Source organism: Solea senegalensis, unplaced genomic scaffold (genome assembly GCF_019176455.1).
Source record: "Solea senegalensis isolate Sse05_10M unplaced genomic scaffold, IFAPA_SoseM_1 scf7180000015441, whole genome shotgun sequence".
NCBI classification, from domain to species: Eukaryota; Metazoa; Chordata; class Actinopteri; order Pleuronectiformes; family Soleidae; genus Solea; species Solea senegalensis.
Genome location: NW_025321327.1, coordinates 17,704 through 40,418, shown reverse-complemented (window position 1 = coordinate 40,418; position 22,715 = coordinate 17,704). Strand labels below are relative to the sequence as shown.

Sequence of the window (22,715 nt, the reverse complement as noted above, 5' to 3'; positions counted from 1 at the left end):
GCTCTAGGCGACCGCCTATATCGCCTATGCCAAGAGCCGGCCCTGCTGACTACTACTACTACTACTGACTACTACTACTGACTACTACTACTGACTGACCACTCCTGACTACTACTACTACTGACTACTACTGATTACTGCTACTGACTACTATTGACTACTACTGACTACTACTGACTACTACCACTGACTGACCACTCCTGACTACTACGACTGACTGAGACCGAGGTTCCGAGACCAAGACAAGACCCAGAGTTCAGAGTATGACACCCAGACTTTTACTCTTAAATGGTTATTCTGTGGTTAACGTTGGTGATACAGCTGTTTGTTAACTAGCATCTGAATCAAACACAAACTGTGAGTCTTATTTTGAAAACTGTGGTGTTATTTTTTAGTGTGGACAAACAGAACCTGAGACTTTTATTTTGAAAAGTGTGGCGTTATGTTTTAGTGTGGACAAACAGAACCTGAGACTTTTATTTTGAAAAGTGTGGTGTTATGTTTTACTAACAAACAAGTGTGAGACTTTGACTCTGAAGTGTGAATGAACAGAAATTAAATACTAATTATAATTATTATAATAATAATAATAATAATAATAAATCATAATAAATCTTTGACAGATTTTTAACGAGCAGCTGTGGAAACTCTGATGTCCGAGTGTCCTTGAACTCATCACTTGTCAGATGTGATGCGTTCACTGTGATGGATAATGAAAGGTGACGCATATTAAACCATTTTTAATCTTCTTTTACTGACAAAAAAAGTTTGACACATAAGTTGTAAAATCTTTTATTTTTGACCTAAAAAAACACAACAGCAACAGGAAGCTTCATGTTTCCTGACACACTTTACATTTAGAGCAGCAGGTGTGCTGTTGCCGTGGTAACCTGACACACACGTGTATAAAAGTACGTGTGTGCGTCAGGTTGCATAAAAGTATTTATTATGGTTCGAGCACAAGGTGCGTAGAACCCTATTGAAATGCAAGGAGTTATTATTCTTTTTTCTTACATTTGATTTGTAAGTTTTAATCACGCTCATTTTTGTTTCTGGAAAGGGTGACAGAGTGAGACATCACTGTTTGATCATATCTGAGAGAGAGAGAGACAGAGAGAGACAAAGAGGGGGAGACTGACTGTTGCTTCATCTTCATCTGTGTCACCTGAAATGGAAGCAGGAGTGAAGAGAGGAGGAAGAGGAGAGTATCACCAGTCCGCCAAGAGGCTCCGGACTGTTGAAGAGGAGGAGCGGCAGCAGGAGGAGGAGGAGGAGGCAGTGAGGAGCAGAGAGGAGGTGAGTGAGACTCAAACTGGAAACGTCTGATTTTAATACAGCTTCTGTTTCAGTTTTCACACGAACATGACATCACTGAATGATGATGATGATGAAGGTGTGTGAGGAGGTTCTCTGGGTTCTGCAGGAGGTTCTGACTCCGTGTCTGGTTCTGTGTAAGCGTCACATGAGAGGAAAGACACTAAAAGTGACGTATTTAAGTGTAAAACCCTCATCGTCGGCGTAGCAACACATGCTCTGAGTCGTTTCCTCTCTTAACAACAGTGAAAATCTTAAATAAGACAATCAAACAGGTCTTTACTTCCTGTGGGTCTGCAGGTCGATGCTAAAACCACTTCCTGTCAAAGCTCAAACTCAAGTCTACGATGTCTGAAGAACACGATCACGTCTTTATCTCACTGTGAGACAGACTTTTCCAACAGGAAACTGAAGTTTGTAAAACACTCACTCTCCCACACCAAACCCCACAGAGAAGATCAGTGATTTCACACACACACACACAAACACACACACACACAGGAGCTGCTGATCCACTGCTGCCTCCATCACGAAGTTCAAATGTCTTTTTGTCACTTCAGTGTTTGAAAGATTCAGATTGACCTCAGTGACATAACAGTGACCACACGAGGCAGCAGAGGACCAGCAGCTCCTGTTTCCTCGCCAGCTAAAATCACTGGTTTTCTCTGCGGACTTCAGGTTAGACACTAACATAACCTGTCGCTCTCAGGAAGAGGTTGCATGAGAGGGAGTTTCTTCTGCAGCCCGACCTGTTTTTTCTGCAGCTTTGCTCGTCTCTCTCTCACCAACGGCTGCAGGAAACGCTCTCTGATTGGCTGCGAGGCGACGGCCGCTCAGATCTGAGTCACAGTTTCCGCTCACCGCTCCAGAAACAAGCGTGTGCTTCAAATACACGTCCGCTGCAGAAAAACTGTCGAGAAAAGTCAATAAAAAAAATCACCTTTAACTTATAAACTTACACTATAATGTGTCAAAGTAACAGCAATCAGACATGGACAGTTTTCCAAGTGAACCAGGACGATGCTAACTGCCTGGTTCCTGGATCGATTTACATCCATCATCTCTGACAGGACAGTGTGGAGGACAGCCACTGCGTCCCCCCGTCCCCTGTTGTCCACGTGCGAGGACTGAGTGACACGGCGGTGGAGGCAGATCTGGTGGAGGCCCTGGAAAAGTACGGCAGCATCTGGTGAGGCTTCACATTTAAATAACGTCTATGCAAGAGGTGACGATGATGATGACGATGCTAACAGCTGTCTGCGGTCTGAACGATGCTCTTCTATGACACACTTCTAACCTAATCAGTGACAGAACTTTAGTTCCTGCTCTGACGAGGTTCAGCTGAGCCGTCATCAGACTGAAGGTCACTGATTGGTCAGAGAGTGTCGTCACTGAAGAGTTGTGAGCGCGACGTCAGACACAAGAGTCAAAGCCAACAATGTCCAACTAAAGTTAGGAAGATTTAAAAATCTGGAAAACATGCATTTAATTTTTCAACATTTACCAAAAGAAATGTGTAAAATGTCAATATTTAACAGGAAAAGCACCGTAATAAACCCCGCCTCCTCTCATGCTTTGTAAGCTCTTTTTTTTCCCGCGTGATTATTTGCGTGTCGACAGAAGCCGTGGATATTTGGTGCTAACTTTGCTCACGTTGCGTCACCACTGACATGAAATGTAACTTAAGTCCTGACTCCGGTGGCCGTCCATGTCGCTGTCTGCAGCTACGTGATGATGATGCCGTTTAAGCGTCAGGCTCTGGTGGAGTTCGACAGCGCGGCGAGCGCTGAACACTGCGTGATGAGCGGAACACGCGAGGCCGTGCACGTCGCTGAGCAGCCGGCGTTCTTCAACTTCTCCACCAGCCAGAGAATCAGCAGACCGACCAACGCAGACGACCCCACCAGCAGGAACAAGGTTCTGCTGCTGTCCGTCCAGAACCCGCTGTACCCCATCACCACCGTGAGTCATGCCCTCTGACCGCTGTGACCACTTCCTGTCAAATCAAAATGTCTCCAGATCTGCCTGTGTGTAGATTTAATATTTAAATATTTAGATTTTACACTTCAAAGTTAAGGGTTAATCTACTTTTAAGTTTTTGAAAATTGCTATAAATCTGATTTAATAAAACATTTTGTCATTGTAAAAAATTTACTTATAATTCCAAAATGTATTTATGATTCCAAAATCTACTGAAAATTCCAAAATCTACTGAAAATTCCAAAATCTACTTATAACTCCAAAATCTACTTATAACTCCAAAATCTAGTAATAATTCCAAAATCTATTTATAATTCCAAAATCTAATGAAAATTCCCAAATCTACTCATAATTCCAAAATCTACTTATAATTCCAAAATCTATTTATAACTCCAAAAACTACTAATAACTCCAAAGTCTACTTATAATTCCAAAATCTATTTATAATTCCAAAATCTACTAATAATTCCAAAATCTTTTTATAATTCCAAAATCTACTAATAATTCTAAAATCCACTGAAAATTCCAATCCCTCTCTCTCTCAGGACGTCTTGTACAGTGTGTGTAATCCCGTTGCTAACGTCCTGCGCATCGTCATCTTCAGACGCAGCGGCGTCCAGGCCATGGTGGAATATCCTGACACTGTGTGTGTGTTTGTGTGTGTGTGTGTGTGCACGTGTGTGTGCGTGTGTGTGTTTGTGTGTGTGTGTGTGTAAGAGGCGTGTGTGTGTGTGTGTGTGTGCGATAGTGTGTGTGTGTGTATGTGCATGTGTGTGTGTGTATGTAAGAATAACGATTAAACTGAACGAGAACCTTTTTCATGGACCTTTGATGATGACTGAATGGATTAGCCGTATGTCTCCTCTGATTGGCTGCTCATCCTGATGACTCCTCCCACTCCTTAACGAGCTTGTTCATATTTGAGTCGGTGGCAGATGCTCACAAGGTCAAACTGACTCTGAGCGAGCCCACATTTACAAGTGCTGCACAATGAAGATAGAAATGCAGCAAATGGCTACACACACACACACACACACACACACACACACACACACACACACACACACACACACACACACACACACACACACACACATTTCCCAACCTTTGACCTTTAACCTAAACCCAATTCTAACCCTAAAACCAGGTGTTAATCCTGAAAAGGGTCTTTAAAAGTGAGGACCAGACAAAATGTCCTCACAAAGACACACATACAAGAACACACGCACTCTCTTTCTCTCTCTCTCTCTCTCTCACACACACACACACACAGAGGTGCTGTGCTCTGTCGCCCCCTGCAGCCCAACAGACTGAACGTCACCCGCAATGACAACAACAGCTGGGATTACACACACTTCCTGCTGCAGAGAGGTACCACACACACACGCACACAGAAATGAGGTTCTGCCTCATTAGGACCAGGTTTTGGTCTCCATGAGGACTATGGGTCCTGACAAGGTCAGCAAACACTCACAGGTGAAGATGAAGCAGGGTGGAGCTAAGTGAGCGCCCCCTGGAGACACAGATCTGTCACTGCGGCCTGTAAGTGGTTAATTTCACTGTGTGTGTGTGTGTGTGTTACAGAGCAGGGGAAGGGGAGACAGTGTCGCTCCATCCTGGGAGATCATCCATCCCATAACTATGGTACTGACCATGTGACTGTCCATGTGTGTTTATGCACTTTAAAGTCCATATTATGCACAACTATGGAGAGAGTTCTGGTTGATGTTTTGACCACCACTGTGGTTGGTGAACTGGACGGATGCTGATCTTGCTAGATGTCATCTCAAAGCAGCTTTCGCTTGCTAAAGCATACGCTAGGGTTTTGTTTGTAGACTTTCATGCAGCTTTTAACTCTATGAAATGACACGTTCTTCTGAAAAGGCTGTCAGATTTGAATATTGAAAAAGACTTGATGCTCTGCATCAGAGACGTTCTCTCTCGCCGCCCTCAAAGTGTCCGTACTAACGGTATTCTGTCAGGAGAACTCATCAGAAGCACTGGCTGCCCACAGGGTAGCGTTCTGTCACCTTTGCTCTTTTCACTTTTCACAAATGAGCTTGCACTTGATGATAAAAGTTTTAAATTGATTAAGTACGCTGATGACATAGCCTTAGTCGGCCTGCTACAGAAAACTGACCCCTCTGGTGAGGGGAGGGCTTTTACCATAGAGCCAGTTTCACTTGATGGCCAGCTTGTTGAAACTGTGGCACAGTCCTTCACAGTCCTTCACAGTCATTTTAGCTTCTCTGAAAACACAGATTTTATCTTCAAGAAATGCTCACAGCGACTCTGCTTAGAAGATTAAGCTGCCTTGAGTCAGTCTGCAGAGTTTAGAGCTTGTGTATACTGCACATATTGAGAGTGTTTTAACATTTCATCACTGTGCTTGGAGTGTTAAGTGTAAGGTCAAGCCAAATAGAATTGTAAAATTGTGGGAAAACCCCAGAAGCCTCTGACCAACACGTACACTGGAAGGACAAGGAGGAAAGCCCGGAGAATCCTGGCAGATGGCTCTCACCCTCTGTCCTGTCAGTTTGAGCTTGAACTTGACAAAGTGATCAATTCACATTATGACCTGAACTGCTTTACCTTTGTGCTTTATTAGATCTTATTTTACCTCTACTGTTGTTCCTGTTTACACTGTATCCCTGTTTATATTGTGTCCATTATGTTATATATTATGTTTTTTTATGCATGACAATGTTTTTACTTAACTGTCGTCTGTTTACTGTGCTGGTGAGCCAAAGAAAACGTTCAATAAAGACTTATTGAACCTATTCTATTCTATTCTATTCTATGCAGTTCACCTGTGTCTTCACACTTATCTGTCTCTCTGTCTCTGTCTGACCTCTGTCTCTCTTGCTCTCTCTGTCTGTCGCTCTCTCGCTCTCTCTGTCTGTCTCTCTCTCTGTCTCTGTGTCCAGGTCCACACTGCCCCCTGCTGCCTGTCCCCTCTAACAGCAGGTACAGGAGGAGCAGTGAACAGGTGAAGGACATGATGTCCTCCCCTCTGCTCTTCCCTCAAATGTCCCCCTCCTCCTCTCTCCTGGGTCAAGCCTCCAGCTCTGTTGCCATGGTGAGCGGCCTCCACGTCGCCCAGATGAACTGTAGCCGCATCTTCAACCTCTTCTGTCTCTATGGAAACGTGGATAAGGTGTGTGTGTGGTTCAGAGAGAGACGTCGGTGTGTGAACGTGTGACCGTGTGACCATGTGACCATGTGACCATGTGACCGGGTGACCGTGTGACCATATTAACGTGTGAACGTGTGGCGTGTGGCGTGTGACCATGTGACTGGGTGACCATGGGCGTGACGATGTGACCCGTGTGACCGTGTGAACGACATTGTGAATGCGTGACCATGTGAGCGGTGACCGTGTGACCATATGAGCGTGTGAATGTGTGACTGGTTTAACGGACCATGTGAACATGTAACCATGTGAATGTGAACGTGTGACCGTGTGACCGTGTGACCATGTGACCATGTGACCATGTGAACATGTGACCGCACGAACATGTGACCGCGCGAACATGTGACCGCGCGAACATGTGACGTGTGAACGTGTCATTTGTGAATGTGTGAACGTATGACCATGTGACCATGTAAACGTGTGAATGGACAGTGTGACCACGTAAACGTGTGACCATGTGACCGTGTGACTGTATGAAAATGTGAATGTGTGACCATATTAACGGACCATGTGACTGTGTTAACATGTGACCATGTGAATGTGTGACCGCATGAACGTGTGACCGGACTATGTGAACGTGTCATGTGTGAATGTGTGACCTTGTGACCTTGTGACCTTGTGACCGTGTGACCAACTGTGGTGTTTGTAGGTGAAGTTCATGAAAAGCGTTCCCGGCACGGCGCTGGTGGAGATGAGCGACGAGTTTGCAGTCGACCGAGCGGTGACGCACCTGAACAACGTCAAGGTGTTCGGCCAAAAACTCAACGTCTGGTGAGCGATGACGACACAAACATAAGATACAGAAAATCTGCGTCAGTTTAACGTGTTCAAATCAATAATTCACTGTTAAACAGACTTTTGTTAACCACTCACTCTCCCACACCAAAGCCCATGGAGAAAATCAGTGATTTTAGCTCGTGGGGACACAGGAGCTGCTGGTCCTCTACTGCCTCGTGTGGTCACTATGTGTCACTGAGGTCAATATGAACAAAGGATTTCAAACACTGAAGTGACAAAATCAGACATTTGAACTTAGTGATAGAGGCAGCAGTGGATCAACAACTCCTGTGTATGTGATGTTAAAATCACTGATTTTCTCTAAGGGGTTTGGTGTGGGAGAGTGAGTTTACAAACAGGTATTTTTCTTGCTTCTGTGGGAGAATCAGCTGTTTAAACTTATATATACGTGTTGTAGCTGAGAGACTCTACATCAGGTGAAAATCTGCTCATTTCTTATGCTGATCGACATAAATTAGTGTTCTGACCGTTGCCATAGTAACAGTTTATTCCTAAAAGCAGTTCCAAGATGGAAATCCGCGCTCCGAAGTAAATGAAACTGCCATATGACTTGTCCGTCCTCCCTGTCTTGGGTCAGTGTGTCCAGACAGCGTGCAGTGATCCCCAGTCAGGTGTTCGACCTGGCCGACGGCAGTGGCAGCTACAGAGACTTCAGTCTGACCAGGAACAACCGCTTCAGCAGCGCACACGGAGGACGCAACGTCATCCAGCCGCCCACTGCCATCCTGCACTTTTACAATGCCCCGCCCACCCTCAGTCAACACCAGCTGCAGCAGGTGAGGGCACACCTGGTGAAGGATTTGATTTGGGGATTTAACTTTGTTTCCAGAGAAGATGAAGGGGCCCAGTGTGGAGCCCTGTGGGACACCGTCCCTGACAAGACATGACTTTGATTTCAAAGAAAACTGATTTTAGCCACTTCACAACAGACTCTTCGTCAGTTTAAGTCTCTGACATCTACGTCACATGTTCACGTCTTTGTCTCACTGTCAGACAGACTTTTGTTTGTAAACCACTCACTCTCCCGCACCAAACCCCATAGAGAAAATCAGTGATTTTAACATCACAGCACACAGGAGTTATTGATCCACTGCTGCCTCCATCTCTAAGTTAAAATGTCTAGTTTTGTCAATTCGGCATTTCAAATCCTTTGTTCAGATTGACCTCAGTGACACAAAGTGACCACACGAGGCAGCAGAGGACCAGCAGCTCCTGTGTCCCCACAAGCTAAAATCACTGATTTTCTCTATGGGCTTTGGTGTGGAAGAGTGAGTGGTTTACAAACTTCAGTTTCCTGTTGGAAAAGTCACAAGTCTCTGGGTCTCAGGCTGGGTCTCATCAGTAGGGGGCGCTCACAGTCTTATTTGTCTGCAGCTCTGTGATGAACACAACGTTCCCGCCTTCACCAGGTTCAAGGTCTTCGATGGCAAATGTGAGTTTGACAAATGTTTGACTGACAGAGTAATTAAGTTAAAGTCACAGAGATTAAACATCTGTTTTTACAAACATTAAACATTAACATTAACATCATATATATATTATAATTAAAACATAACTCGCTACAATGTAAAAATAATTAACTATACTTGAAAATACAAAGTGAAGAAAAAAATCACACAATCAGCAAAATATTTAAGATGTTTCTGCCTCTTCCTCCTCCTTCTGCTCCTCCTCCTGCTCCTGTTCCTCCTCTTCCTCCTGCTCCTCCTCGGTGCAGCCAGTTCAAAGACTGTCTCAGGACTGTTGGAGTTTGACAGCAGAGCTGAAGCAGTGGAGACTCTCGTCGTCCTTAACCACCATCAGATCAAAATACCCAGTAAGTGCTGATGCTGCGTTCCATTTGTAGTTGGGATTTGGAATTCCCAAGGTCAAGGGGGCGTTCCCAAACTCAGACTTTGTCCTGTGCTCTAACCTACAGACAGCTCCACCCCCTTCACCCTGAAACTCTGCTTCTCCACTTCCTCCCGTCTGTGAGCCGCAAACCAAGATGGTCGCCACAGTCACAGTGGAATGTTTTTTTCAGTGTAAAGCAGGAAGTGATGTCATTTTAATAACATGTTTGTTGGTTTGTTTTTTAAAGTGTGGTTTGTATGAGGTGAGCTGTGTGAGCGCCCCCTGCTGCTGAGAACCAGCATCAGACAGTTGAGGCTCATCCTCAGTGAAAACATGGCTGCAAGTTAGGACACAAGGAAAAGTCTCTCCCTGCATCAAGACCTCGTGTGGTCACTTTGTGTCACTGAAGTTAAAGTGAATGTAGGTTTTCAAATGTCAAATTGGAAAAATAAGACATTTGAACTTAGTGATGGAGGCAGCAGTGGATCAACAGCTGTGTGTGTGTGTGTGTGTGATGTTAAAATTACTGATTTTCTCTATGGGGTTTGGTGTGGGAGAGTGAGTGGCTTACAAACATCAGTTTCCTGTCTAACAGTGAGATAAAGACTTGGACACATGACGTATATATATATATATATATATACATATATATCTTTTGTTTAGTCAATAAAAACAGTTTTTCCTTGTGTCTCTGTTTGAGAGTGAGCTTCTGTTTCTCAGCAGCAGAGTCAACATTTCAAATAAGCTGAATTTTCTCAGGCCCTGTGATGAACTGGTGAACTATCCACAGTAATCCCCCACACCACCCTATTGGCAGCTGCGCCCCCTGTCATCATTTTGTGGAGGATAACACGGTAGAAGATGAATGAATTAATAAATTAATGATGACCTGTCAAAAATAAGAGCGAAACTGTAAAATGTATTTTTATTTTAATGTAAAAGTTTTAAATACATAGATAACATGTTTATTTTTCATAACAGGAATAAAATGTTACATTAATAATATTTCTGTTGTTTTTTTAAATGATCTGAGGTCAGAATGTGAAGCCCTCTTTAGATGACATCATCACAGGAAGAGTCAGCTGACAAAAAAAATCCATTCTCCACAGAGACGGTCACAAGCTTTTAAAGACGAGTTCTGATTCTCAGTGGCACAGACAATGTGAAAGAAAACATGGTTGCCACGGTAACGGCAAGGGCATTGGCTGTTTTAAATAATAAACAAGTTTCTGAGCAGTGCTGTTACAAGAAAACACACCCTTTGCATTTATAAAAACAAATCTCTCTACTCCAATGACGACCTCATGTGTGGCTTCTTTTACCACACGAGTTTATAATATTCACGTATTTGACGAGCATATTTGACCTCTGACCTCCGGCATCAACCTGTCTTTTCACAGTACATCAGCTGAAAAACAACAAAGAACAACAACCATTTCTAAGTGATAATTATGGGATGCTGAGTGATAATTATGGAATGCTAAGTGATAACTACGAGATACTAAGTGATAATTATGAGATAATAAGTCATAACAATGGGATGCTAAGTGATAATAATGAGATAGTAAGTGATAATTATGGGAAGAATTAGCATCTCATCATAACTTGGATGTATCTTTAACTACTCTGTTTTGTTTTTACACAACAATCGTAACTTTAATCGGTTATTTTCGCCTCTTGTGTCACAGATTAGCTGGTTAGCTGAGGCGGGGCCTCAGAACCACATTTAGGAGCGCGCGGACGCTGCGGCTCAGTCTGTGACGTCAGCGCGGTCTGCCGCTACCAGCGGCTCATTAAAGATGGCAGCGGCGGCGGAGAGCAGGTTGAAGCAGCGGAATCACAAAAACAGCGTCTTCACGGACGGTGAGTGAGAGCTCTCAAAGGCGGGAGAATGGAGTTTACACCGCGGCGGCCGGGGTGTGTGCTGCCCGCCGCGGTGTGTCCCGCGCACGGTGTTCGGCTTAGAAAAGAAGCCGCGGGCTGCTCCGCTCCGCCGAGTGACCGCGTCTGTCGTGTCGCGAGTGGCAGCGTCGCGCCACTCTGTGTCCCGCCGAGTCTGAGCGGTAAAATGTGGAGTCACCGTGTGTGTGTCTGTGTGTCTCTCTGTGTGTGTGTGATGAAGGCAGCGGCACCGAGGTCGTGTTTCCGCCGCAGAGCGGTGCCGTGAAGTCCCGGAGAGGCAGCGGCGGTGTTAGCTGCGTCGTTAGCAGCGGTGTTGGCAGCTCACCTGCTGTACGTGAATGCGTTTGTTGTTAGCGCTCTGCTAACAGCTGCTAGCATCCTCCAGCTAATTCTACATGATCCTCTTGTAGCTGTAACTTACAACGAATCGTCAATATGATGCGGTTTTATAGCACATCGTTATTTAAAGCTCCAAGAACGCGTCGATATGTGTGGATTGTTATTATTATTTGACTGGAGAAAACTGTTGATCACTTGAAAATGCTGTGTCGCTCCGTAGTGATTTATGTGAAGGTACCACGAGGGGGAGCCTGTCCAGAACCTCATGGTTTTTTTAATCATCTCATTTAGATTTCTTTTTCTTTCAATTATTTTTGTTTTTGTCCATAATGATATTGTGAATTGCAATTATTTTGGTTATAATAACCATAAAAGTACACTTAAAAAAAACCAAAAACATTTGCAGGGCAGCTTGCTTGTAACTAGCCCTTATATGGAGCAAAGAAACCAGAGAATATTCACATTTTAGATCAGAAATAATAAAACAAACACACCTCACACCTATGATCATCAAACTACTGCTACAGCTCTACTAACTTGTATTTATTTGATTATATATTTTTAAAAAACACCCAATTTTTAGCAATACAAATCAAAACCCTTGGTGTCACAGAACGCCATTCACAAAATCAGTCCTTTTTAAACGACGTTTTTGACAGTGAAGCTCTCCACTTTTCATCTAAATTTATTGTTGAATTGTGGACATGAATGCTGTTTTCAGTGGTTGTAGATGCAGCTGTGTTTCTTTCGTAGGTCATGTGATCACAAACACTGACCTGTTATACATGTCAAAGGTGACTAACTCGCTTAGTGTCGTTTATCTTATCGGACTTGCTGCGTGTCAGTCTGAAGTTAAACTTAAATATGAGGTCTGTGATTTCTCTCCTTACATTCACAGCACAGTCGAGTGTTACCAGTCTGACTCAACCGTCACAGAGAAGCATTTTATTTTACCATGTGATACCATGTGACCACAGCCTGGTGGGTTTTTGCTGTGGTCTTTTCATGTTCTCTCAGCTGACATGGATAACTGATGTTTCGTTGTTTTATTAGCCCTCAGATGAAGACACATTAGAATCACATTAGAGGCTGTTTGATCAGAGCTGTGTGTGACTGTGAGCGGCTGCTGCTGCAGAGATGAGACCTGTGGAGAAACTGCTGCTCACTGTGTCCTCAAACCGAAGTGGGACAAAGGAGACGTCAGTGGTCATGTGACGTGTGTGTGTGTGTGTGGTCTTATTTCAGCTCTGCTCACTGAATGAGCACCAACATGAACTGACGCTCAAGTGAAATCTTACAGGGATAAATGAGTTGTTCTTTTTGTGAAATTTTATTTTACGATGTACTGATTGTACATCAGACTGTATCTGTGAGCGCCCCCTGTTGCCAAGAACCAGCCTAAGATGCAAAGGGTGGTAACTTTTCCCACAAGAAACTGACGTTTGTAAAGCACTCACTCTGCCACACCAAAGTCCATAGAGAAGATCAGTGATTTTTTTTTACGTGACATTACACAAACGGAGTTGTTGATCCACTGCTGCCTCCAAGTTCAAATGTCTTATTTTGTCACTTCAGTGTTCGAAATCTTTTATTTTGATTTATAAAAGTGACACAGAGTGACCACACGAGGCAGCAGTAGACCAGCAGCTCCTGTGTCCCAGCCAGCTAAAATCACTGATTTTCTATATGGGGTTTGGTGTGGGAGAGTGAGTGTTTTACAAACGTCAGTTTCCTGTTGGACAAGTCTAACAGTGAGATAAAGATGTGAACATGTGATGTAGATGTCGTAGATTTAAACGATGCAGATTTTATCATTTTATCATCGTCTTTTGTTAAGTGGCTAAAAATCTGAGGTCTCTGCTGGTGGCCATGTTTTCAATGTGCTTAAACACATATACTGCACGTGGCCAAGACAACTCGACTATGATTGTGAATCATGGCATGATGGAACTGGGGGGATGATCACATGACGATGGAAGATACTGAAACTGAGGCCAGAAAAACTGAAGAAAAACATAAACATGAACTTTCCTGTTGTGAAGCAGGAAAGTTGAGATTTTTGAGCTGTGACACGCGTTGTGCAACACCGGTGAGACGGCAGGAGGAAACGATGAATGTAAACAAAAGGGAAAAAAAACTAGAGGTAATCTTTGGTGAATTGTTAAATGCTGTGAAGGAGAAAACATTCCAGATTCATTTCTAACATTTAAATCCTCCAATTTAAAGTAGTGAGTTCAGTGTCCAGCACTGCAGACTCAGGTGTTCTGCTGCTTATCTCAATGTCAAACTGACCTGTTTCCTGAAGTTTCTCTCTCTCTCTTCACTCATCAGCAGAGCAGAGGAATCTCAAACGTCCAGACTCTGTAAAAACACTGAGCTGTTTAAGCTCAGTATGTGTATGTGCACATGAAACCAACAATGAACACACAAACAGTGGAGTGTAAACGTCATCCATGATATTTTATTGTCCTTATTTAGTTTTTGGTCACTTTTCTGCTGCTTGAAGCAAATAATTTCCACAGCGACGTAACGAAACCTCTGACTCTGAATTCAACATCGTTAAAACTTAGTGATGGAGGCAGCAGTGGATCAACAGCTCCTCTGTGCTGTGATGCTAAAATCACTGATTGGAACTTATGTACGGCTGCAGCAATAAATCAATTACTAAATTACTCGCCAGCTAATTTTATAGCCGATTTGAATGTTTTTATATCAGTGAAACCAGTTTCTGTGAATATTTTCCATTTTTTTTGCTCCGTACAACAAAGAAATCATGAAAACTCTCTGCTTGTTTTCCCTGCGGCAGCTCTTGTACTTACTGAATTAACCGGGTCACTGCCTGCTTTCCATCGCGGCGTTTCACCGTGGAGCTCTTGAAACGCCTCCTCCTGAGCGGCATGCGTGTGTAGGGTGACGCTCACATGACCTGACCTGAATGAAGACGAGCTGTGTGTGTCTTCGTCCCATGAGACTGAAGGGATGCTCAGATTTTCATCTGCACAGTCATGTGACCGACGTCTGTGGAAACATCCACAAACGCAGCACGGTGGATCAGTGGTGCCATAAAAGGAGCTGAAAGCTTAAATAGTCCACGTCTTTTAGAACTGAGTCTATTTACTGTAAACCAGACCCTGCCATCCCATAATATTAGTGACTGTCCTCCACTCTCCCCTCCTGATGTTTTCCTCTATCAGAGTTTATTGATCCCACACTCTCCTTTGTAACAGATGATGACGATGACGTCCACTCAAAGTCGTGATGGGAAACTCGGCAGCTATCTTGGAAAAAAAAAAAGCCTCCAGGAAGTTGTTTTGTTCCTTTTGCAGTTGGTAGTAGGAATGTCTGAGCTCCAAAGTTGGATTTCAAAATTCCAAATCGGCAACTCTTGAACTTGTCATGTCTTAAGAACATGTTCGAGTCTTTATCTCACTGTTACAGACTTTTCCAGCAGGAAACTGAAGTTTGTGAACCACTCACTCTCCCACACCAAAGCCCATAGAGAAAATCAGTGATTTTAACATCACACACACACGAGTTGATCTGCTGCTGCCTCCATCACTAAGTGCAAATGTCTCTATGGGGTTTGGTGTGGGAGAGTGAGTGGTTTACAAACTTCAGTTTCCTGTCTAACAGTGAGATAAAGACGTGAACGTGTTCTCTCAGGCTTAAACTGACGGAGATGTCTTAGCGGAGTCTTTTGTTGAGTGACTGTAAACCTCATAGAGAAACTGTGATTTTGTTCATGAAAATAAAACGGCATCGGCCTATAATTCCACCTTTTCTTTCGCAGGTGACCACAGGTTTAAACCTGACTCTTCCCTGATGATGCGTGAAGAGGAGGAGGAGGAGGAGGAGGACGACGACGACTATGGCGACGATCTGCTGGAGGAGGAGGAGGAGACAGATGAGGAGGTGGGCGTGGCCAGGCCTGTGCAGATTGTAGTGGCAAACGAGGAGGAGCATTCTTTCACGCTGCAGGAGGAGGCGCTAGAGAGGCTGCTGCTGCAGGAGGAGGTACGGGACCTCCACGTTGTCGTCGTCTCCGTGGCTGGAGCTTTTCGCAAGGGCAAGTCCTTCCTGCTGGACTTCATGCTGCGCTACATGTACAAACAGGTGGGTGTGAGGTCATTAAAGATGACAGTTAACCGGTGTTTGATCGATGAGTTCTGCTCCATGTCAAACAGTTTCCCAAACCAGGGAACAATGATGTTCTCAAATGTCTTGTTTTGATTGAGTTTGAATGATTGCTTTCAGTCAAATAAGTTTTAATTACACCAGAAAAACTCAATAGTTGATCTAGCTTTAATCTTTTCAGCCCTCGTGTTCATCAAATACTGAATTAACGGACTAAAATAAAGATTTTTATTTTTTTAAAATATAATTACATTACAATGTTCAAAATAATTTTTATGCACGTGTTTCCATGTAAATCTGCTTCAGTGTGTGTGTGTGTTTTCAGACTCAGTGACACATGTTGGAATCAAAGTGCAGCAGAGTTTTCTGTTAGTGTGCAGAGGAGACTAAACTGTGTGTGTCGACCTTTGACCGCGTTAAGCACAGAGGAACAGCCTGTAAAGAGGATTTTCCTCCCTCTGCAGGGTTTTCTGCTGCTTATTTCTCACATAAAGACGACGTTATGTGTGGAATAAGAACATGTGACTAACCTCACACTTCCATGTATGTGCTGTGTTAATCGCTGTGACGATGAGACAGCATCAACACTGAGAAGATTTTATTATTTTATTTTATTAGACTTTTTTACGGTTTGGCAGAAAACATGTCATAATGCTTTTTCATTTTCATAATATATCAAAATAAATATGCTGTACCTAAAGGGATTATTATATTATAAAATCTGTTTCACTTTAGGTCTAAAACATCTTCAGAACATGTTCATGTCTTTATCTCACAGTTACAGACTTTTCCAACAGGAAAGTGAAGTTTGTGAAGCACTCACTCTCCCACACCAAACCTCACAGAGAAAATCAGTGATGTTAACATCACACACACACAGAGTTGTTGATCCACTGCTGCCTCCGTCACTGAGTTCAAATGTCTTATTTTGTCAATTCGGCTTTAAAAATCCTTTGTTCAGATTACCCTCAGTGACACAAAGTGACCACAAGAGGCAGCAGTAAACCAGCAGCTCCTTTTTCCCTGCCAGCTAAAATCACTGATTTTCTCTACGGCTTTGGTGTGGCAGAGTGAGTGGTTTACAAACTTCACTTTCCTGTTGGAAAAGACTTTTCTACATGAAATGTGGACCTTCCTAAACTCGGGGTGTGATTTCCACTTTTGTTCTGGGATTAGAATCATAGTATAGTGGTGTTAAACTGGATTTGGACTGTTTCCAAAATAAGTCTCAGTTTCTGTTTGTCCACACTAACACGAATGAAAACACACATTCAGTCTCCAAACAGGAAGCAGAAAAGGCTCTAAACCAACGATGGCTTTTATTTTGTTGGAGCAAAGACGAGGATTTGGACCAGAGTTATAATTTGTGCGTCCTCCTCTTCCTTCAGTCCAGTTCATGGGTCGGTGACGAGGACGAGCCTTTGACAGGCTTCACCTGGCGCGGCGGCTGTGAGAGAGAGACCACGGGAATCCTGGCCTGGAGCGAGGTGTTCGTGGTGGACAAACCAGACGGCAGCAAGGTCCACTCCTGTCTCACCCCATAACTGCCACTTCCTGTGTGTTTGTGTCGTGAGCAGTGTGAATAAACTGCTGCTCTTCTTACAGGTTGCAGTTCTACTAGTTGACACACAGGGGGCGTTTGACAGTCAGTCTACCATCAAAGACTGTGCCACACTGTTTGCACTGAGCACCATGACCAGTTCTGTCCAGGTCAGTGTTTATTCAGCCTGATGTGATGTTCCATGATAAAAATGGGTTTAATCCTGGAGTTAAAAATCCATCTTCCTGTGTTTAATCCTGGAGTTGAAAATCCGTGTTCCTGGGTTTGATGACTCGTCATCTCTTAGGGGCGTGTCTTTACTCTGCAGCCACTCCTAAAGCATTTTCTATAACAAATCTGCATGTCTGTCTCAGAGTGGTGATGAGGACTGCGTGTGATGGAGTCCTCTTTTGTTTGTGTTTCAGGTTTATAATCTGTCTCAGAACGTCCAGGAAGACGACCTTCAGCACCTGCAGGTCAGTGTCCACCTGCAGCACTCACTCACTCACTCACTTACTTTAACTAAACTGTAGAAGGTGAATCATTTAACACATTCGCTTGTTTTTGCTAAAATGACGTCTTTTATAAAACCAACCACCAACTCCTGGGTTCAGTGAAATGAAAATAAAATCAATATTTTTGTTAAAGCTTAATTTAGTCTATTTTAGTACACGCTGAAACCACCAGTCAATCAAGAAGTGTGGGCGGGTTGTGACAAATAATCTAATCTGACCTGTGGTGATGTTTCCTCAGCTATTCACAGAGTACGGACGACTGGCCATGGAGGAAGTCTACGAGAAACCTTTCCAGGTATCAGCTGGTCTCATGATCCATGTTGTGGTCTGGTCTCAAAGCTACAAAGCATTTTTTAAATATTTTTTAAAGAAGCCTTTCATATCTGTGTCGGATTGTTTTTGCACAGTGTGAAAATATGTAGTCATGTTTTTATTTTTTTTTAAATCCTGGAGTTAAGTATTCTTTTCAAATTCACAATAGACCATGAACATGTATATAAAGACTATCAACCAGCCTCCAGGCGACGATCATGAGTTTGACTTTACTTTTGAAAGGTCTCATATTTTTAACTCAGAAAGGAAAAGTGAATGTGTGAGTCGAGTCGAAATCTTCTTTTCAGAGTCTGATGTTCTTGATCCGAGACTGGAGTTACCCTTACGAACATTCATACGGTCTGGACGGTGGGCGGAGCTTCTTGGAGAAACGTCTGCAGGTGAGTTTCTCAACTCTGGTGGGTTTTAATCTCACAGGATAACGACAAAGGAACTGGCCGAGCTGTCGATGTGTAACACGGGGACTTGTTTTAATCACCTTTTACTCAGGACTTTAATCCTGAAGTTACAAGTTTACACATGCGGGTTTAATCCTGGAGTCAATAGAGTAAATCTCACATTTACGGAGTCGCGTGTTTTAAACGCCTTGTTTTTCAGGTGAAGCAGAACCAACACGAGGAGCTGCAGAACGTCAGGAAACACATCCACTCCTGTTTCTCCAACATCGGCTGCTTCCTGCTGCCTCATCCCGGCCTCAAGGTGGCGACCAACCCGCAGTTTGACGGTCGGCTCAGAGGTACGACGCGAGATTATCTGTCGCTGGTGAAGCTGAAGCCGTCGATTAATCTGACGCGATGTTTTCTCTACGTCTCAGACATCGACCAGGACTTTAAACGTGAGCTGGTGAATCTTGTCCCGACGCTGCTGTCTCCAGAAAACCTGGTGGTAAAAGAGATCGGAGGAGAGAAGATCACGTGCAGGGACCTGCTGCAATACTTCAGAGTGAGTCCACACTAACACGGCTGAAAACACACGCTCAGACTCGGCTGAAACACAACCACAGTTTTCAAAATAACATTTTATATTTTTAGGCTTACATGAAGATCTACCAGGGGGAGGAGCTTCCTCATCCAAAGTCAATGTTGCAGGTCAGTTCATTAAGTGTGTGTGTGTGTGTGCACAGAAGTTTAAAGTTCCAGTTTATGTTAAAGTTATTAAAGTTGTGTCATCTGTTGCCAGGCAACAGCTGAAGCCAATAACCTTGCAGCTGTAGCCGGAGCCAAAGACGTGTACAACAAAAGTATGGAGCAGGTAAAACGTCTGTGTTTGAATGTGTCGGTAGTTTTTGTTGTCGTGGTATCGTCACGGTAACTCGAGTCTCGCTCTCAGATCTGCGGCGGAGACAAACCCTACATCTCGCCGGCGGAGCTGGAGCGCCGTCACGCGGAGGTGCGGCAGGCATCGGTGCGACACTTCCGTGCCGTGAAGAAGATGGGCGGCGAGGACTTCTGCCGGCGCTACCAGGAGCAGCTTGAGGCGGAGCTAGACGAGGCCTACGTCAACTTTGGCAAGCACAACGACGGCAAGAACATCTTCTACGCGGCGCGGACGCCCGCCACGCTGTTCGCCGTCATGTTCGTCATGTACGTGGCGTCGCTGGTCACCGGCTTCGTGGGCATCAACTCTGTGGCGACGCTGTGTAACCTGGTGATGGGCGTGGCTTTGACGGCGCTCTGTGTCTGGGCTTATGTCAAATACTCTGGAGAGTTCCGTGAGGTGGGAGGAGTCATCGACCAGGTGGCTGAAATACTCTGGGAACAGGTGAGAACATCACCACTTGTTCTGTTTCTTCTCTTTTCCTCTCTCACTTCTCTTCCTGTCTTTCTTCTCTTAGCCTCTTATCTCCATTGTTTTCTCTCCCTCTTTTTACCTCTCACTCTTTTCATCTTCTCTTCTGTTTTCCATCTCCCTCGTTTTCCCTCATCTTTTTTCCTTTCTTGTCTTCTCCCTTTTTCTTTTCTTCCATTTCTCTTTTTTTTTTCCCTGTCACTTTTGTCCTTCTCTTCCTCCTCTTTTTCCCTTCTATCCATCCTCTCATATTTCCTGTTTCTTCTCTTCTTTTCTCCTCTCTTGACTTTTGAAAAGTTCTCACCATGTTATTTCAGATTTTCCTCCTTTTATCTTAAATCCTCTCCCTTCTTTTTTCCCGTCTCGTTGCTTCAGAGGACGCCACGAAAGGTGAGCAGCACTGCAGGGACACCAGTCAAACCTTTTTATTTTGAAAAGCCAAGGAAGCAGATGCTTTGTTTTTCATGTGTTTTATAATCTTTTCGTCAAATGAACATCTTTAAACAAAGTCACTTTTAATTTCCTGTCGTAGAAACTCGAAGAGTCTAAAACTGCGCCCTCTACAGTTACTATTCTTTTGTGTTTCATTTTAGACAATAAAATGAATCTTTACCCTAGAGACTAAATGCTGTTTAATCTCTCGTTTTATATAAAACTGAATTCACTTTCACTTCTTTCTCATTGAACTTACTCCGCCCTTCATTTTGTGTACGCATGTTGTGTAGCAGCGCTAACTTATTACTATACTACATATGTGTAGTATTAGGTTAGCATTATCATAAGATAGCTAACTATGGGTGCAAAATAAAAGCTTTAGTTTCTGTTTGTCCACACTAAAACAAAAACCCCATAGCTTTCAAGATAAAAGCCATGTTTCTGGTTTATCAGCTCTAAAACACAACCCCACTGTAAAAAAAAAAAAAGAAGCTTTAATTTCTTTTTATCCATGCTAAAGTAAAGTCCTGTAGTTCTCAAAATAAAAGCCTCGGTTTCTATTTATCAAGCATGAAGTCGGTCTTTTTTTTGTTTTTTTGACGTCATCGAAAGGTGATTTAGGTCTATCTTTATTTACAAGCAAACAAGAATGTATTCGTTTCTATTGAAGGGAATTTATTTTCTACAACTTTTTTTGTTTAATCTGCGATGTTTTCTGATCGCTGACCTTTGAACTCTCTCCCTCTCCAGCTTCTCTCCAAACTCTTCGACGTCGCCCGGAGTCGAGTTCCGTTGGGGAATCTGATCCCAGCGCCGCGGCCTCGCCTCGCCTCCAACAACAACGTCAAGAAGAAAAACTAGCGGCGGCACCGTCGTCCTGATCATGTGACACTTTCTCTCCCCTCCCCCTCCTCTCCCTCTGTCCTTTCTCGCTCTCCGCTCTGAGGCGTGTGCATCAGTTTTTGTTTAGATGAAGGGTCCTCGTTGCGTTTGATGTATTTTATTGTGTAGTGGGCGGGGTTTAAGTATTTATTGGTGGGCGGGGCCATTGTCGACATCAACCATTCCCAATGTATGTGAATGAAGAGCGTGACCACACCCACTTCTTCCTCGAGGACGAGTCGCGAAGTTCCTCTCTCTGACGCAGAAGTACTCTAACCTTTTGTCGCAAGAGTCCGACGTAACGACAGTTTCCGCCGTGAAAATCGAATTAAAATGAGATGAAGTAAAAGAATTATCGTAAAAACAAACGCTCCGTCAGTTTGGCCATTCAACCAATGACCAAAGTACGATCACGTGACGCGTTTCCAGCTGTGTCGGTGTGGAGGCGGAGTCTTATGGTTTTGTCAAATCTCAGTAAATCTTTGTTCTTGCAAAAGTTCGTAGAAAAACTTGATTTGATTTTTGAGTCAAAGGAAGTGAAAAACGTAAGTTTCCGTCTGACTGAACCACCGTAACGAACTTTACTGACTGACCAAAAGAATCTTTTTTTTCTTTTTTTTTTCTCCATCGTAATACTTTATTTTACGATTTATTAGCTTTGAACAAAAATCCTGATTTTTCCAGTATTTAGCTGTTGTTTTTCCGATAAACCGCACTTTGTTTACGAGTGACGATGACATCACTGATCCAGTCGTCTGATCTCCCAAAGTAAACGATAGTAAATATGTAAATGAACCAAAATGACGTCTCTCTTAAATTATCTTCAGAATATTTTTGTTGTATTTGGCTCCGGCGTTTTCAACCTTTTAATCTGCTTGTAACTGTGAGTGCCCCCTTCTGCTGAGAACCAGCCAGAGAGGCAGAGACTCACTCTCAGTAAAAACATGACTGATTTTAACCACTCGACAAAAAACTCGGCCAAAATAATCTACGTCCCTGTCCCACACCAAACCTCATAGAGAAAGTCAGTGATTTTAGCTCGCGGGGAGCTGCTGGTCTACTGCTGCCTCGTGTGGTCACTTTGTGTCACTGAGGTCAATCTGAACGCAGATTTTTAAATGCAGCAGTGGATCAACAACTCCTGTGTGCTGTGATGTAAAATCACTGATTTTCTCTGGTTTCCTGTTGGCAAAGTCTAAAAGTAAGATAAAAACGTGATCATGTGACATAGCTATCATAGATTTTATTAGCAGAGTCTTTTGTAACCAGCTACACTTCAAAAAATAATTGAATTATCCTGTTAATTTCACAGCCTTTTTCAGAATAAAAGCTTTTTTAACTTGTAGATAAAGTTCATCTGTTAAAACTCTAGTCCCCCTCTCTCTCTCCAACATTCCTCATCCTCCTTGTCGTCTTCACGCCTGAAGCCCCACCTCCTTTTTTTAAAAAAAAAAATCACCAGGAAGTTGTTCAGTGAAAACACTAAAAGAGAGAAAACGGTTGACAGTAGTTTGTCATATGAACACTAGGAGGCAGCGTCTGCTTTTCACTTTTTGTTTTTTTTAAAGGTCAAGCCAAAATCATTCCTGAGCTCCACCTCTGTTTGAGAGGTCAGAGGTCACGGTTCCATCATCATGTGCTTTTTGTTTTTGTACAGTTGAGTTTTGTACAGCCTCACACACACACACACACACACACACACACACACAGGGCATGTGTATGAATCTAT

General features: G+C 43.5%; 1 protein-coding gene and 1 pseudogene across 2 annotated transcripts; both read left to right on the top strand.

The window, feature by feature from the left end:
- The first annotated feature begins 1,130 nt into the window (after window positions 1-1,130).
- Window positions 1,131-9,332, top strand: LOC122762266 (annotated as a pseudogene).
- Window positions 9,333-10,866: 1,534 nt separating this feature from the next.
- On the top strand, window positions 10,867-22,061 carry LOC122762272 (atlastin-2-like). 2 transcript variants are annotated; one of them, XM_044017457.1, is made up of 14 exons: window positions 10,867-10,981; window positions 15,150-15,472; window positions 16,882-17,013; window positions 17,099-17,203; window positions 17,459-17,509; window positions 17,787-17,843; window positions 18,169-18,261; window positions 18,479-18,617; window positions 18,696-18,823; window positions 18,913-18,969; window positions 19,061-19,132; window positions 19,211-19,642; window positions 20,045-20,059; window positions 20,855-22,061. In XM_044017457.1, the coding sequence occupies exons 1-14, from the start codon at window positions 10,918-10,920 to the stop codon at window positions 20,963-20,965; spliced, it is 1,779 nt and encodes a 592-aa protein (XP_043873392.1). In that variant the 5' UTR covers window positions 10,867-10,917; the 3' UTR covers window positions 20,966-22,061. The 2 variants fall into 2 exon arrangements, with proteins under 2 accessions (XP_043873392.1, XP_043873393.1); XM_044017458.1 differs by lacking the exon at window positions 20,045-20,059 and having other exon boundaries at window positions 10,868-10,981.
- The last annotated feature ends 654 nt before the right edge of the window (window positions 22,062-22,715 follow it).